Below are 17,360 nucleotides of genomic sequence, written 5' to 3'. Positions count from 1 at the left end.
CCGCTTGAAGACTGGTGGACACTGTCATCCTCACCACCGCTTGGCAAGGAGGGTTCACGATGTCAGTTTACAGATGAGGAGAAAGGCTCGAGGAGTCTGGGTGCCAGTCAATGTCAAATACCTTTCTTCTTGGTATTTACTTGGTTGAAAATAGTAGTAATTGATTAGTCACTAGAGGCCGGATGCACGAAATTTGTGCCGGAGTAGGCCTGCCTTCCCCCGGGTGCCGGTACTGGCTTCCCTCTGCCTGCCGGCAGGCACCCGGGACCCAGGCTTCCCTCGCAGCCCGGCTTCATCCGGAAGGATGTCTGGCCTAATGAGCATATTATGCTTTTATTATTATAGACTCGAGGCCCAGTGTACGAAATGCGGGCATGGGTAGGGTCCCTGGGCCTGGCTGGCGATCAGGGCCAGCTGGGGCCCCTCCTTCCCCTGGCTGCCAGCTGCCGGCTGCGAGCCGGGGTCTTCCTTCGTTCCGTGCTGCCCCCTGGTGGTCAGCACACATCATAGCGAGCGGTTGAACTCGGGTCTGTTGAACTCTCAAGGGGACAATTTGCATATTAGCGTTTTATTATATAGGATTGTTAACAAGTCAGCATTACTGTGTGTTTTGTTTGTGATTCCCAGAAACTGGGCTCTCTGTGAGTGTGGCTGTGGGAGTACCACCTGCCTGCTGCACCCGCCCCCCCCGTCCCCCACCCCCAGCTGTCTGTCTGTCCCGCTGCAGCACAGGTCGTCTCTGACGTCCCGCGGCTTGGGGCATGTCGGCTTTCTGTGCCTCTTTCTTCTCTGGCAGATCAGCAGTTGGGCTCCCAGGTGACCCTGGAGAACGGGGCTGTGGGCCCTGGCCTGCCTGAAGGGCTCTGAGAGAGCAAGCCGGGGCGGGCACCGCGGGGCAGGCAGCCGTGGCACTGAAGTTACGTGGGAAGGCTCCCGTGACCCCTCCCTTGTCTTCCTCCAGAGAGGCGTGGCCATGGAGGACCTGGGGGAAAACACCACGGTCCTGTCCTCCCTGAGGTCCTTGAACAACTTCATCTCTCAGCGCGTGGACGGAGGAGCAGGCCTGGATGCTGCGGCCTCGGCCCCAGGGTCCCTGCAGATGCAGTACCAGCAGAGCATGCAGGTGAGTGTCGTGGGGAGCGGCTCTCTGGCTGAAGACACCTGTCTGTAGGTGTAGGTGTCGCTCAGGTGAGTGCCCTGCGCGGGATCGGGGTCTCTTACGGAAAACACGGCCCTTCGATAGGCTGGGTCAGCCTCACGCCGCGGCCCCGCGCGCCGCTGTCTGTGGGTGAGATGCCATAGGGACGTGGCTCCTGTGTGCCTGCTGCCTGTGGTGAGATTGGTTTCCTGACATGTCGTTTTGCTGAACGTCGTAGGACCCGTGGCCACTGCTGACGCTAAGTGGGCACTTCCTGTAGCTGCGGCAGGTCAGTGTCTCCTCAGCCTAGAGGCCAGCTGGCCGTCTCCCGGGTCTCTAACGTGGGCGTTCGGAGTTTGGGGGACAAAGCGGGAGGGAAGCAGGGTCTGGCCCTGACCCGTCCTGGTTAACGGCCTGACGTGTCAGCGCGCAGAGCGGGCCTGGTGCTCAGCCTGTGCTCACGGGAACGAGCTCCCAGGCCCTAGTGACGGGGGTTGGAAAGCTGGCTGTTGGTTTAGTTGAGGAAAACCCACACGGCCTGGCTCCTTCGAAGGTGGACGCCTGGGAAGGGCGGCCGAGCGGTGACAGGCCCGTGGCTGGCCTGGCGGGACAGCAGGGGAGTGAGTGAGGCTTGGGCCTGTGATGGCAGTTTTACTCTGGTTGTAGTGCTACTTTGCTCTGTTCCAAGTTCTGGGCGTTGCTCCCTGTAGAAGCTGTAAAGGGGTCAGCCTCCTGAAGGACATCAGCTTCTAAGGACTTGGGGGGTCTGACCCAGGGGGGGCAGAACCAGGGGGTCCGCACAGGTTTGCCCAGGCCCGCCGCCCCCACCGGCTGCTGCGTCCCGCCTCCCCCGTGGGCCCTCGCGTTGCTGGGGCTGTTCAGCGACGGTCTCTGTGTCAGCCGTGGGTGCTGCTGGGGCCGTGGGGTGATAGTGTCCTGGGAGCCCAGAGGCTCAGGTGCATTCATTTGCTGAGGAATTGAATTACTCTCTATTTGTTAGTAGTGGACTGAGTTGCTCACTCCCATTTTTTGGCAAGGACTCTTATTTATTTTGAAATTAGTTTTCTTGTGTTTGAACACTTTTTACTGAAATAACAGTGGCAATAGGTTACACTGTGATCCTTGCCCACTGGTTGAAAAAAGTAATAATTTAATTGATGCACATGACTGGGGATGTTTGGCTTGTCAGGACCATAAATCTAGAATCTTGGAGGCCCCCAGTTCCCACTCAGTTAGCGCTGGAAGGGGCAGTGAGTGAGTGACAGCCAGAGTGAGCTGGTTCGAGATGCGGCAGTACCTGCCTGGTACCCTGGCCCGTCACAGGGCTTCCCTCAGTGCTTCTCTCTCCCAGCCGCCTCCCCAGCTGTAGGTCTGTATTTCTTGCCCACCAGACCCCTCCTCCCTCCTTTGAATAAAATTCCTATTTCCAATTGAAAGTGTTCACAGTTTGCTCTGCTACACATCAGTGTTTGTGTAAATATAAAAATGTTCCAGCTGGCCGGTGTGGTTCAGTGGTTGAGCATTGACCCAGAACTGGGAGGTCACAGTTCATTCCCCGTCAGGGCACTTGTCCGGATTGCTGGCTCCATCCCCAGTCGGAGGCGTACAGGAGGCAGCCGATCCGTGACTGTCATCATCAATGTTTCTGTTTCCCTCTCCCATCCTCAAAAAAAATAATGTTTCAGTTACTTTCCTTCAAATGCAGTCAACATTCCAGGAAGATGAGGCCCACGGATCGCGTGTCCCTGGGACTCCTGGTCCCCGTGTGCTGGGCCACCTGCAGCCACAGAGTGAGGCGGGGAGGCCAGCCGGTCAGCCAGTGTTTGAAGGAGGGTACAGTTAGGAACCTCCATATGCCAGCAGATGGGCAGTGCAGTGAGAGAAACAGCAGAGGGGGAAGGAAGTGTGGACTTGGGCCCCCACCAGTGCGGAGGGCGAGGGGGCGGGAGTTCCCTTTCTCTGGCCGGCTTTCTCACCCGGGGCTCTCTGACATTTGGGGCTGGATAGTTTTCGTTTTGCTGGACTGTCCTGTGCACTGACTTTCCTGTTGCTAACCGTCTCTGGCCTCTGCGCACTAGGTGCCAGGAGCACACACATTCCCACCTCCGCTGTGACAGTCGGCACCGCCTCTGGACCTTGTCAGGTGCCCCTGGTTGAAAAAAGAACCACGTGCTCTACCCAGAGCTTCTCAGACTCTAATGTGCGTGTGAGAGGACGATTCTGATTTGGTGTTTCTGGGGTGCACCCAAGACTCGGCGTGGCTGTTGAGTGTCCAGGGTGCTGTGTGCTGGGTCGCAGGCCATTGTGGAGTGGGCCGGTGCTAGCCCACCTGGAGAGGAGGCCCTTAGAGTCGGTGATTCTTTGAAACCATTTGGTGTGTCTTCTGAGTCCCTTCAAGGCTGGAACTCACCTCTGTTTACCTGCCATCTGTGGGGGGCAGACTCCTAAGGTGGTCCTCGATGGACCCATTTAACCCAACACTGACCAGGGGTTGTGGCAACGAGATTTGCAAGTATAATTATGATCTCAAGTCGGAGAACCTCGGTGGGCCTTTGCAGTGTGGTGGAGAGAGGAGACCAGAGCTCAGGTGCGGAGCAGGAGAGGGAACCACACGTGGGAGACTCCCTGCGTGGCTGTGGAGCTGGAGAGGCCGTGGAGCAGGAGCTGTGGGTGGCCTTCCAGAGCCACAGCAGCCCATGGTGACAGCCAGCGAGGAAATGGGCCCCCAGTCCCACAGCCACGTGCGTGTGGGAGAGGGTCCTGAGTCCAGGTGAGCACACAGCCCTGCGGACGCGTGGTCAGCTGTGTGCCTGCCTTCTGACCGGCTGGACTGATACTCACGTTACTGGTGTTTACACAGCTATTTTGGTAACTTGTTACACAGCAACGGGAGACCCTTTTCTTAATATACCCTCTTTTTTAAAAAACCCCTTTTTAAAAAATATATTTTTATTGATTTCAGAGAGGAAGGGAGGAGGAGAGATACATGGAAACATCAGTGATGAGAGAGAATCATTGATTGGCTGCCTCCTGGAGCGAGCCTGCAACCCGGGCCTGTGCCCTGACTGGGAATCGAACTGTGACCTCCTGGTCCACAGGTCGATGCTCAGCCACTGAGCCACACCGGCCGGGCTGCCCTCTTCTTTAAAACGAGCCCACACACTGTCATCTTAAACATACCCTCCTCTTCAACTCTGTCATCTTTGCCCGTCGCCCAGCTCGGGAGCCAGCTTCTTCCTTCTTCCCCGGGGCTGGTGTGGGCCGTGTTGGGAGCCGGTACCCCAGGAGTGAGTGTTGAATGAGCCACTCGCCTGTTTGACGCGGTGGCTCCTGAGGATTCTCTTTCCTTTGCATGGCCTGGCCAGCTGGAAGAGCGGGCGGAGCAGATCCGGTCCAAGTCTCACATCATCCAGGTGGAGCGGGAGAAGATGCAGATGCAGCTGAGTCACAAGAGAGCTCGCGTGGAGCTGGAGCGAGCGGCCAGCACCAGCGCCCGTAGCTATGAGGTGAGTGCAGGTGGCCAGCTCCTGAGACCGTGAGAAACGAGAGCCACACGGGCCAGGAGCCCAGGTGCCCTGCCTTCTGAGGCCCTGGTGTCAGCTGTGCTCCCCTCCTCGCGGAGGCTGTGCAGGTGCTGGTACTGCAGGCAGTCCTCCCGTGGGCCTCCTGGCTCCCCTCCCTCTGGAAGGACTGGCATGAGGATCCGGCAGAAATACCAGGTGGTGTGGGGTCAGAGGCTCAGAAAGTCACCAGGTTGCGTAGGGGTCTCGAGCCCAGGCTGGGTCTTGCTTAAATGGTTATCGGGCCTCAGAGCAGGGAGCCCCAATCTCGGGGCTGTTGCCTGTTGCCTGGCTCCCCCATGGCAGGCTGGGAAAGCACACTCCTTACCCAGTGCTTCCTCGGCTGGGATCACAGCTCTTGGCAGGGTGTCGGGAAGCGCTGTGAGGAGTGGAGACGCCACGAAGATCCAGGCAGCGCATCTGGTCTGGGCCTCCTGAGGGTGGATGTCTGCCCGTGCTTGCACACAGGGCACATGCGCCTTCCTTGTCCCCCTAAACGGCTGGTGCTGTGAGGGTGTGCTGTGACTGGGCATGTTTGACCCGGTGGACAGGTCCTGGCCGTGGTGTGCTGCGTGGGCTCAGTAGCCCAGAGCTGTGGCCTGTGGCTGGGGCACCTCAGCCTCAGCCTTGGCATTGGCCCAGGTGCTGCTCTGGGTGGTGTTTCTCTGTGGGTGGGACGTGATGTTGTGGGTTGTCCTAGGAGGGACCATCCTGGGGAACCTCTGGGAAGCAGGAGGGAGAGGCTGTGGGACTCGTACAGTATTGGAGTGTCCTGACGGGTAGGGAGGTGGCACAGGCCATGGACTGCGGGCACTGCGGGCGTGGTGGTCCTGCCTGGCTCTCAGCGGCCTGGGATGTGGGGCTGCTGGAGTTTCCCTGGGCCCTGAGTCCCGTGAGGACAGGGCCTGTCCTGACTGCCCTGGACTCCCAGTGTCCAGAACCGGCTGTGGCACCTAAAGGTGCTCGGCAACCCTTTGCACAAGTGAGGGGTGGCTGCAGGGTCACCAGACGTCTTTCTCGGGGAAATCCAAGGGCAGGGCCACCTGAGCTTAGTCCTGGGGCCGCACTGAACACGGCCCCCAGAGGCCTTTCCTTGCGGCCGCAGGCGGGCTGCAGGCGACCCCGGGCCGCTGAGTCAGGGGCTTTAAATTGCTCCTTTGAGTCTTGGGCATCTGCAGTGGTTTTTCAGGACTGTCATTGGCAGTGGGGGGCCGGGGCAGGGACAGGTGGGCGGGAATCTCAGCCCTCCCACCTGGAAATAGCTATTCGATGGTGAGATGCTGGTGTCTGGGGACCTGCCCACGTGCGCCAGGAGTGGCCGCCGAGTGGAGATGACGCACCTGCCTGTGGGTGCAGCCGGAGCACCTCGCTGCTGCGCGTGCCTGGACGGTGCCTTTGATGCACGGCCTCCTCGTAAGGCAGCCCTGGAGTGCCTGGCGGTCTTTGGAGGAGCTTCTGCAGCTCAGCTTTCTGGCCAGAGGTCCGAGGCCGCAGGGTCTGGCTCCATGGAACCAGGCTTGGCCCCAGCACTCTGGTCCCACTTTCTAGTCCCACGGCGTCTTAGGCTGAAAGGAACCACCTCTGTGGCCGGGTCAACCTTTATGACCCCAGGGATCATCAGAGGGAGGAGACTTAGTCCCACCCACCCCTCACCAGCACAAGCCATGCTGCCCTGAGGCTGGAGTACAGGGTGGCTCAGCAGGTTGGCAGGAGATAAGGTGCCCGGGTAGTAGAGGGGGCCCAGGGTCAGCTGCTCCTGCCTGCAGGCCGCCTGTCCCGCCCGGCGCATGCCAGCTGTTGCAATGGTCGCCTGTGTGCAGTCAGTGAAAGCTGCTGGGGCTGCCAGAGCCCGGGCGCTGCTTTCCCAGGTCCAGTCTGAGCGTGGGTTTCACCCTCATCTCCCCTGCAGATGGTCTTCTGGACCCTGACACTGGGTGGTCCATCTGAGAGCTCGGGGGTCCCTGGGCCAGAGCCCTGACGCAGCTTTTTCTGGGCTCCTGCTGGGTCTTCTCTGGGCCGGGGGCCTGGCCTGCCCTGACCGTGCTGACCAGGTCCTCCCTCTGGCAGCGTGAGGTGGACCGCAACCAGGAGCTCCTGACCCGGATTCGGCAGCTCCAGGACCGCGAGGCGGAGGCGGAGGAGAAGATGAAGGAGCAGCTGGAGCACCACCGGCAGTGCAAGCAGAGCCTGGACGCCGCCAACAAGAGGCTGCGGGAGAAGGAGGACGGCCTGGCCGAGGCCGGCGAGGTGCGGGCGCGTTTCGTGCTTTTAGTTCTGCGCCTCTAGTTCTTTCCATCGTCGTCATAGCAAAGCTACCGATTTTCCGTCCTGTGGTTTTCAGTGGCTCAGGTGAACACCTTTCAGTCTCTGTAATCACGATTGTTCATGGTTGGGGAACTGTTTCTTGTCGCTTTCAGAGCTTTGGTTTTTCATGCACACCCCGTTCACGACCATGTGTAGCAGAGAGCTTCGTGCTGCCACTTTTTGCTGCTCTCGACTATTTCATTGGAGCCATTCCTTGCAGAGGGCTGAGGGTCCAGTCGCCGTGGGCCCTGCGCTGACAGCGGGCGGGGGTTCTAGTTCCGCTGGGTCTCACCTGGCATGGGGGTGCGGTTTTCTGGAAATTCTTGTGTATGTTTCGTTTTGTTTTCCCCCAGAAGGTGTAGATAGTTGCCTCTGGATTTGCATTTCTTTGATTGTCAATGTGTGTGTGTCAGCGTGTGTGTGTATGTGTCAGCATGTGTGTGTGTCAGTGTGTGCTTTCGTGTGTGCTTGTGTGTGTGTGTGTGAGCGTGTGTGCGCGCGCATGTGTGTATCAGTGTGTGTGTCAGCATGTGTGTGTGTCAGTGTGTGTCAGCATGCTTATCTGTTGGCATCTGAGAGCACCTTTGAAACCAGAGCGTCAGTGAACTGTAGTGTCCTTTCGTCTCCATCAAGTGAAGGCTGTCTCCATTTTAGAAACAGCCCAAACATTGATGCTGGTGGAAATTGGACTCTTCTGACCTTTCTGGTCCCTTCGCTGTGCTGCTCAGGATCACAGGCTGCGAGGAAGGAGAGGAAACTCGGGGGGGGGGGGGGGCGCGTGCAGGGAGGTGGCATGGAGCACGTGGCAGCTTGGGAAGCAGGCCCGGGCTATTCTTGCCCTGGCGACACTGGAGAACATGTTAGGGTGTTTGCACATGTGTCTTCTGACACGGATGTTGGCAGGAGGGGAGGGGCTCTGCCGCAGGAAGGCTCTCCTCCCGCCCCTGCTGTGCTTACCTGTGCTCTCCCTCCCCTCCTGCTGGGTCTGGAGGCAGGTGTGGGGGTCTCCGGGGAGCAAGTCCTGCACACTCTTCAGGGAAGGGCAAGAGGGGGAGACCCTACCACACAAGGTGCGGGGTGGGTGCCACAGGGGGCCCAGCGTGGGAAAGGGCGTGGCCAGTGGGGACCCAGGACCACGCAGGTCGCTTCCCTTACTCTTCACCTCTGAGGAGCCTTCCCAGTCACTCGAGGCAAAGTCACAACCGCACCACCCACTGCCTTCTCTCGTCTCGGTGCCCTGGGTCCTGTGCTCGCCACTCTCCAGGCAGCTCCTGGGGGCCTGGCTCACCCACAGCACCCACCCGGCTCGCCACACCACCTCCTGACCCTGGTGCCCACGGTGCGGTGCCACGCCTGTTCATGGAGTGCAGGAAGGCTTCTCAGAGGGTGTGCTCCTTGTTTAGTGTTTTAGTGCCTTCATTCTCTGTGGTTCCCAGATTGGTAGTCGCTGTTGTAATAGCAAACCATGGAGATCAGTGGAGCGGGGGCCGCTGGCCTGGGCCGCCCCGTCAGCCTCCTGGACGGACATGGGGCGGTGCTGCTGACCCTTTAAGTGGTCCCGGTGCCTGGGGAATGAGTGCAGTGGCCTCCTTGTCTGCAGGGTGCCCCAGGGTCTGCCAGGTGTCACCCTCCGTGCTGAGCTGTCAGTCCCTTTCTTGCCCTGCTTGTAGGATCCCTCGGGTTGAGGTCTGGCTCCCAGGGGCTGCTGTGGCTGGCACTCTGGCCTGAGCGCTCCAATCGCCATGGCATTCTGCCAGCTCCCCCATTCTGTGTGACGTTTGTGGTGTCATTCTGAGGACAGCCTCAGTCCCCCTTGTCCGGCTTCTTGGGACGCCTGGCTGTGGCTTCCAGTGGCATCTTCAGCACCGTGGGAAGTGGCTCGGTGGGTTAGGGAAGGAGCTCCAGGCGGGGAGGCGGGAGCAAGGTGTGCAGGGAGGGCTGTGCAGAGCACGCCAGGGATGGGAGGGTCCTAGGTGTTGGGGTGTGGGTGTGTGGATGCTTCATGGGAAGGGCTGTCATGAGAGTGTGAGGCTGGGGCCCGTCTTGGCCAGCAGCAGTTCTTGCTCCTGAGATTGTTGTCATGTGACCCAGCCTCTCCTGTGGGCTCATGGGTGACTCAAGGTTGGCTTGGCTGGTGCTCGGGGCATCTGGTCCTGGCCTCTGAGGGGCAGATGGCTCTGTCCCTGCCTCGGGAGTGGGATGGAGGGCCAGGCTCCTGTGAGGGCTTGGTCCTCTTCTTTGGGCGGCTCCCATGCATCCGCGGGCCGGCGGCCTCAGTGGGCGCTGTGGGTTCTGCTCTGCTTTTAGACCATCAGCGAGTTAAAGGGCAGGATCTCGGAGCTGCAGTGGAGTGTCATGAACCAGGAGATGCAGGTGAAGGGCCTGGAGTCCGAGAAGCAGGAGCTGCAGGAGCAGCTGGATCTGCAGCTCAGGTGAGTGTGGAGCCTGCGCACCTGCAGCCGTGGGCATGGGCTGAGCCGTATCCCCGTTAACTGTGGCAGACACAGGCTTGTCCTGCCCCCCCTGCGGGTGCGCACCGGCCTCCACGAATGTCGTGTGTCCCAGAGCCCTGAGGCTCCACAGGTGCCCTTCAGTGCTCCCACCCCAGGCTCTGGGGACAGGTCTGAGGCCTCTGAGGCCAGGACCATACATGGTGTCAGAACAGAGTGTCATTTTAAACGTCCTGAGAACGAGGAGGGAGCAGCCAGGGAGGGAGCTTTGGAGAAAACATTGCATTGGAGCTTTTTAATTTTTTTTCTTAATATATTTTTATTGATTTCAAAGAGGAAGGGAGAGGGAGAGAGGGGGGTAGAAACGTCAATAATGAGAGAGAATCATTGATTGGCTGTCTCCTGCACGCCTTCTACTGGGGATCAAGCCCACAACCTGGGCATGTGCCCTGACCTGGGATCGAGCCCTGACCTCCTGGTTCATAGGTCTGTGCTCAGCCACTGAGCCACGCCAGCCAGGCTGGAGCTCAGTTTTAAAGGCCACGGTGGCCATCTGCGGGCCGTGGGAGGCGGGCGGTAAAGGACATTCCAGAAGACCGCATTCTGAGCAAAGGCACGGAGAGGGAAAACTCACTCACGGAGTTGAGGTCAGAGGCCTGAAGGCTCCTGAAGAATTTGGCCTTTGTCTTCGCAGATGTTGCCTAGGGGGAGTTCTGGCCTCTTGGCGGAGTCATGATCTGTCAGGAGTGGGTCTGCTGTGGCTGTGCCGGGGCCAGCAGCCAAAGCTCCAGTGTGAGCAGATGTGGGGCTGGAGAACGGGGTGCTGCAGCCGGAGGTCCCTGCCAGGTCTTCATAGCATCCTCACGTGGAAACGAAGCGGGGCACTGTTTCCATATGAAATGTTGTCCTATTGTTCCGCCCCATCAGTTCCTAGACTCCCTGCTCTCTCTCGCCTCTGGCTGGTGGTCTGGGCTCCCCACCCAGCCTGTCCTGAGCAGACGGGCCCCCGAGGCACTGGCAGGGGTTCGCATCCAGACTCGGGCTGTCCCTGAGGGGAGTGTGGGCAGTATGTGTGTACATGTATGTATGTGCATGTGTGTGAGTGCATGTGCATACGAGTATGTGTGCATGCATATGTGTGAGTGTGCACGTGTGTCTGCACTAGAGAGCTTTAGGATAAGGGGATTGTTGGCCTCATCACATACTACATTCTGCATGTGATCCACTTTTCTCTTCATAGAAAATGGCAGGAAGCTAATCAGAAGATTCAGGAACTCCAGGCTGGCCAAGAAGCCAGGGCAGAGCAGGAGCAGAAAATCAAGGTGAGTTGCTCCGTTTCAGTCCCTGGACTGTGTGGTAGGTGTCCCAGTGGTGGTTTCAGCCCTTTTCCCCCCCGTAGGTATTTCTGAACTGGGCTGTGCTCTTGGCATATGGGGACAGTGGCTGCTGCGCCCACGGTGCCATGTACACTGACCGTCTTCTCGTGTGCTAGGCTGTGCTAGCTGGTAGGATCCACAGGGAATAGAGACAGATTCTGCTCCCAGGATGAAGTCACAGGAAGAGAGTGAACATGCGATAGTTCAGGTGGTGTGAGCTGGGAAGTGATAGGCCGCGGGGAGAGGTCGTCCGGCTCGTGTGTGATGGGTCTCAGTGCAGGGCGCCTGGCTCTGACGTTCGGCTGTGCTGCTGCACGAGGGAGGCCCTGCCAGGCAGGCAGTGACTGCAGGCCCCTGGGTGGCCGCCGCCGCCTTGAGTGACACCCACACTCTGCCCCGCCTCATAGGCTGCCTCCCTACTCCGTCCTGTCTGCTTCCCTCTCCAGCTGTTCCGCCCCATCAGTTCCTAGACGCCCTGCTCTCTCTCGCCTCTGGTCTTTCACAGGCTGTTCTCTGTGGCCACTGTGCTTACCTGTCTCCCCCAGCCTTCTCCCCACCCTCACCACTTCATACATCCCCACTGCCTCTTTTTTTTTTTTTAATATATATATTTTTATTGATTTCAGAGAAGAAGGGAGAGAGAGAGAGAGAGAAACATCAATGATGAGAGAGAATCATCGATCGGCTGCCTCCTACACGCCCCCTACTGGGGATTGAGCCCACAACCCGGGCACGTGCCCTTGACTGGAATCGAACCTGGGACCCTTCAGTCCACAGGCCGACGCTCTATCCACTGAGCCAGACTGGCCAGGGCCCCACTACCTCTTTCCTGCCCTCATCCTGCTGCGGCCCGGGGCCCACTTCTCAGGGTTTACGCGCCTGATGCCTGTCCTTCCTCCCAGCCTCCAGGCTCTCCTTGCAGAGGCCTCACCTGCGTCGCCTGGCCCCACTGTGTGACTCGGTGCCTGGCACAGTGATGGGCCCCCTTAGTGGAGGTGTTTGTTGAATGACTGACTGATTTGGTCCTGGTCTCATGCTGTTAGTTTGTTTTGTGACTTGCCACTAATGAATGCCAGCTGTCTCCATTGTGTCCTGAGGGAACTAGAGATTGTAAAAAGGCTGTCCTCCCTATGGAAAAGACTCTGGTTACATGGGTATTACATGTGTGTTACATGTGTATTACATCAACTGAAGCAGACCTCGCTCGGGAGGAGTGGGATGTTTTATTGGTGTTTGTTCAGGGAGCCTTTGCTGAGTGTCCTTGGGCCAGACATGTCTTAGGCTCCTGCCTCTGAGGGGAGCACAGCCCAGCACAGGAGCATGACACTGGCCTGTACTCCACTGTGGGCACTGCCCTGGGGGTGAACGTGGAGCACCAGCACAGAGGCACACCGGGGGCAGGCAGGGAGGCTTTCCGGAGAAGGGGACTGGGTCACGGAGGTCGCTGAAGACCTGGGTAGTATGGCGTCCGTGACTTTCTCCTCTCTGTCCTTGGCCTCAACCAGGATTTGGAGCAGAAGCTGTTCCTGCAGGAGCAGGATTCTGCAATTGTGAAGAACATGAAGTCTGAGCTGGTGCGGTTGCCCAAGATGGAGCGGGAGCTGAAGCAGCTGAAGGAGGAGAATGCCTACCTGCGGTGAGTCGGGCGCAGGCAGTGAGATGGGCACAGGCGGTGGGGCGGGCACAGGCAGTGAGATGGGCACAGGAGGTGGGTGGTAGCCTCCATGGGTTAGCTCTCAGGGGTTCCAGTGTGCAGCCCAGTGCTCCTGGGGCTCCTGGACTCGTCCCAGGCTACATGGCTGTGTGAGTGACTATTTCTGCCTCCTCAGGGAGATGCGAGAGACCAATGGGCTGCTCAGGGAAGAAGTGGAGGGGCTGCAGCGGAAGCTGAGCCGTCAGGAGAAGATGCAGGAAAATTTGGTTGACCTGGAGCTGGAGAAGGAGGTGAGGGCCTGAGCTGGTGAGCTGCTTCCTGGGGGAGGCCTGGCTGCTAGAGGACTCGGGGTGTTTCACCTCAACTAGGGAAGCTGCTGTGCTGTGTGGTGGTCAGACTGCTGGCCCCCAAAGACGGCCATGTCCTGACCCCCAGAATGGTGCGTCTGTTCTCTTAGGTGGCAGAGGAAATTAAAGGTGCTTGTCAGCTGGCCAGTGTGTAGTCACAGGGACTTGTGTGGGCAAGAGGAGGCTGGAGGAGGTTGGTGCGATTGTCAGGATTTCACCTGCCACTGCTGGTGGCACTGAGGATGGAGGACGGGACCATGAGCCAAGGACTGTGGGCACCAATAGGAGCTGGAAAAGGAGAAGAAATGGATTCTTCCCTTGCAGCGGTTCTCAACCTGTGGGTCGTGAACAATGAAAATACATCCTGCATATCAGATATTTACATTACGATTCACAACAGTAGCAACATTACAGTTATGAAGTAGCAACGAAAATAATTTTATGGTTGGGGATCACCACAACATGAGGAACTGTATTAAAGGGTCGTGGCATTAGGAAGGTTGAGAACCATTGTAGAGCCTCCTGCTGCTACCTTGATTTTAGCCCAGTGAGGCCCCTGTGGTCAGACTATTGAACGACAGGGCTCTGAGGTCGTAAATCTGTGCAGTTCTAAGCCACAGTAGTAATAGGAACACTGACACAGATGGTGTCTGAAAGGAACATTGTTGCCACATGAGACCAGGAAGGAACATTGTTGGCGTGTGAGACCAGGAAGGAACATTGTTGGCGTGTGAGATGTGGAAGGAACATTGTTGCCACATGAGACCAGGAAGGAACATTGTTGTCATATGAGACCAGGAAGGAACATTGTTGGCGTGTGAGATGTGGAAGGAACATTGTTGGCGTGTGAGATGTGGAAGGAACATTGTTGGCGTGTGAGATGTGGAAGGAACATTGTTGCCACATGAGACCAGGAAGGAACATTGTTGGCGTGTGAGACCAGGAAGGAACATTGTTGGCGTGTGAGATGTGGAAGGAACATTGTTGCCACATGAGACCAGGAAGGAACATTGTTGTCATATGAGACCAGGAAGGAACATTGTTGGCGTGTGAGATGTGGAAGGAACATTGTTGGCGTGTGAGACGTGGAAGGAACATTGTTGCCACATGAGACCAGGAAGGAACATTGTTGGCGTGTGAGACGTGGAAGGAACATTGTTGGCGTGTGAGATGTGGAAGGAACATTGTTGGCGTGTGAGACCAGGAAGGAACATTGTTGGCGTGTGAGACGTGGAAGGAACATTGTTGGCGTGTGAGATGTGGAAGGAACATTGTTGCCACATGAGACCAGGAAGGAACATTGTTGGCGTGTGAGACGTGGAAGGAACATTGTTGGCGTGTGAGACCAGGAAGGAACATTGTTGCCACATGAGACCAGGAAGGAACGTTGTTGGCGTGTGAGACCAGGAAGGAACATTGTTGCCACATGAGTCCAGGAAGGAACATTGTTGCCACATGAGACCAGGAAGGAACATTGTTGGCGTGTGAGACGTGGAAGGAACATTGTTGGCGTGTGAGACCAGGAAGGAACATTGTTGCCACATGAGACCAGGAAGGAACGTTGTTGGCGTGTGAGACGTGGAAGGAACATTGTTGCCACATGAGACCAGGAAGGAACATTGTTGGCGTGTGAGACGTGGAAGGAACATTGTTGGCGTGTGAGATGTGGAAGGAACATTGTTGCCACATGAGACCAGGAAGGAACACTGTTGGCGTGTGAGACGTGGAAGGAACACTGTTGGCGTGTGAGACGTGGAAGGAACATTGTTGGCGTGTGAGACGTGGAAGGAACATTGTTGGCGTGTGAGACGTGGAAGGAACGTTGTTGCCATATGAGATGTGGAAGGAACGTTGTTGCCATATGAGACGTGGAAGGAACATGTTGCCACGTGAGACATGGAAGGAACGTTGTTGCCACATGAGACCAGGAAGGAACGTTGTTGGCGTGTGAGACGTGGAAGGAACGTTGTTGCCATATGAGACGTGGAAGGAACGTTGTTGCCATATGAGACGTGGAGGGAACGTTGTTGGCGTGTGAGACGTGGAAGGAACATTGTTGCCACATGAGACCAGGAAGGAACGTTGTTGTCATATGAGACCAGGAAGGAACGTTGTTGTCGTGTGAGACCAGGAAGGAACGTTGTTGGCGTGTGAGATGTGGAAGGAACATTGTTGGCGTGTGAGACGTGGAAGGAACGTTGTTGTCGTGTGAGATGTGGAAGGAACATTGTTGGCGTGTGAGACGTGGAAGGAACATTGTTGCCACATGAGACCAGGAAGGAACGTTGTTGCCATATGAGACGTGGAAGGAACATTGTTGGTGTGTGAGACGTGGAAGGAACATTGTTGGCGTGTGAGACGTGGAAGGAACGTTGTTGGCGTGTGAGACCAGGAAGGAACGTTGTTGGCGTGTGAGACGTGGAGGGAACGTTGTTGACGTGTGAGACGTGGAAGGAACATTGTTGCCACATGAGACCAGGAAGGAACGTTGTTGTCATATGAGACCAGGAAGGAACGTTGTTGGTGTGTGAGATGTGGAAGGAACATTGTTGCCACATGAGACCAGGAAGGAACGTTGTTGGTGTGTGAGATGTGGAAGGAACGTTGTTGGCATGTGAGACCTGGAAGGAACATTGTTGGCGTGTGAGATGTGGAAGGAACGTTGTTGGCGTGTGAGACCAGGAAGGAACATTGTTCCCACTCCCAGACTTGAAGGGGCACCTGTGCTAAGTATTTCCTCCCTGTGTCTGCTGTCGGGATCACAGGTGGCATTTGTGAGACCATGCAAGTTGTCAGTGCTGAAAACATCCAGTCCTGTGGGCAGATGAGACTGAGGTTCCCAGAAACTCTCTGTGTTGTCCAGTGCTCCTAGTTTGGACGAAAATTTAGGCCGGCTCCTGGCCCAGGTTGTTCTGTCCTGCATGGCTTCCCCATGGTGGCACTCTGTCGCCCCACCTCTCTGGCTTATTGGCACGAACAGTGCCACCACTGCCCAGCCTCCAGAGCGGTGAGAACGGTGCGAGTGCTCTCCCCCTCAGATTCCCATGCCACTGAGTCCTGCTGGGTCCGAGCCCCTGTGGCTGGACAAGGACCTTAGCCCACGAGGAGGTCCAGGGCCAGCCTGAGGCATCCCGGGGCCTGGGCAGAGCTCCTCTCTCAGGTGCTGGCTCTTGTAGGAACTTAGCCTGAAAAGACAGCTCTGGAGCTGAGCAATTTCTTCTCTGGACAGAGTTTATTTTGAAATGGGTTAAGATTTTGGCTCTAGAATCACGCCTAGTTTCAACCCTGCCATGGAAGCTTGCTGGCTGTGTGACCCTGGGCAAGTTACTTAACCTCTCTGTTCACCTATATGATGAGGAATAACAGTGTTGGCTGTAGTGCTGAAAGTACTAACCAAGTCATGCCTGGCACTAATAGGGGCTCAGGAGAGACTTGAGTGATGGAATGAATGCATTCAGAACCCTGTGCTTGGCTCCAGGTGAAGGTGACAGGAGGTCAGAGGCATGGAATCTGCCCTCACCTTGGTTACGTTCTGGAGGAGCAGGTGTGTGAAACAAGGGCAAGCCAGCCTGTGGGCCGTGCTGGGCAGGGTGGGTGCCACCGCCCCCTCCTGTTCTCAGGGTGGCTCCCTCCTGCTGTGGGGCCGTGGGGCCTGGTCCTCCATGTCAGGGGGAGGAATTTGGTTCTAGGGCTTAGTTCGTCTGCCCTGTGGCTGGGTGTCCTGAGAGCCCCTGGGAGATGGAATGAGGCAGCGGGTCCTTGTGGGCTCAGCCAACTGCAGGGCCACCAGCAGGCCGTTCCCCGGCTCCGTCCTGGCACCGCGGGGCTCTGACAATGTGTGGGACCAGGAACGAACGAGGTGAAGCATGCAGTGTAGCCTCAGTGAGGGGGAAGCAGCCGCCTGTTTTGGAGCAGGGGTGGCGCGTTTCTCTTTTAGCTCAGGGACGAGGCAGGTCCTATGAGCGGGCGGGAGCCTGTCCTCTGCCATGGCCGTCGGGTATTTATCCCGTCGCTCCCGGGCCACATCCCACGGCCAACTTAGAAATGACGTTGGTGCCGGCCAGGGTCTCCAGCGCTCGGCGTGGCTCAGTAGTTGAGCGCGGACCCATGAACCCCATGAACCAGCGGGTCAGGTTCAGTTCCCTGTCAGGGCACATGCTGGGGTTTCAGGCTTGATCCCCGGTGTGGGGTGTGCAGGAGGCAGCTGATCAGTGATTCTCTCTCATCATTGATGTTTCTCTCTCTCCCTCTCCCTTCCTCTCTGAAATCAATACAAATGTCTATATTAAAAAAAATTACGTTGGTCTGAAGAAGCTCCTAGACTTGTTGACCTTTGAGTCCCGCCTACGGTTGCCTGGCAGGGCCAGACCAATGCTGCGGCCCTCGGGCGGGCGTTCCTGCCCTGCTCTAAAGGGTGGGAGACAGCCTTCACATCACTGTCAGTTCGTGGGGTGATCGTTGGTGCGGAAGTCAATGGGCACGGGGGGGTGGGAGACAGCAGGTGGGGCGTGGGGGTGAAGGAGAGCAGGAG

At 57.5% G+C, this 17,360-nt stretch overlaps 1 protein-coding gene across 2 annotated transcripts in view; it reads left to right on the top strand.

Moving 5' to 3' along the window:
• MAD1L1 (mitotic arrest deficient 1 like 1) overlaps positions 1-17,360 on the top strand; it is a 147,358-nt gene that overhangs the window by 1,733 nt on the left and 128,265 nt on the right. For both annotated transcript variants that reach the window (XM_070414256.1, XM_070414257.1), the window contains exons 2-8: positions 962-1,123; positions 4,504-4,644; positions 6,766-6,945; positions 9,310-9,434; positions 10,693-10,774; positions 12,334-12,464; positions 12,658-12,772. In XM_070414256.1, the coding sequence (XP_070270357.1) occupies positions 974-1,123; positions 4,504-4,644; positions 6,766-6,945; positions 9,310-9,434; positions 10,693-10,774; positions 12,334-12,464; positions 12,658-12,772 (924 nt within the window). In that variant the 5' untranslated portion in view covers positions 962-973. The remainder of the gene's footprint in view (positions 1-961; positions 1,124-4,503; positions 4,645-6,765; positions 6,946-9,309; positions 9,435-10,692; positions 10,775-12,333; positions 12,465-12,657; positions 12,773-17,360) is intronic.

Source organism: Myotis yumanensis, unplaced genomic scaffold (assembly GCF_028538775.1).
Source record: "Myotis yumanensis isolate MYYU_CA2020_CCGP unplaced genomic scaffold, mMyoYum1.0.hap1 SCAF_5, whole genome shotgun sequence".
Lineage (NCBI taxonomy): Eukaryota > Metazoa > Chordata > Mammalia > Chiroptera > Vespertilionidae > Myotis > Myotis yumanensis.
Note: the sequence above shows the minus strand (reverse complement) of the source record. Positions and strands in the feature narration are given on the sequence as shown.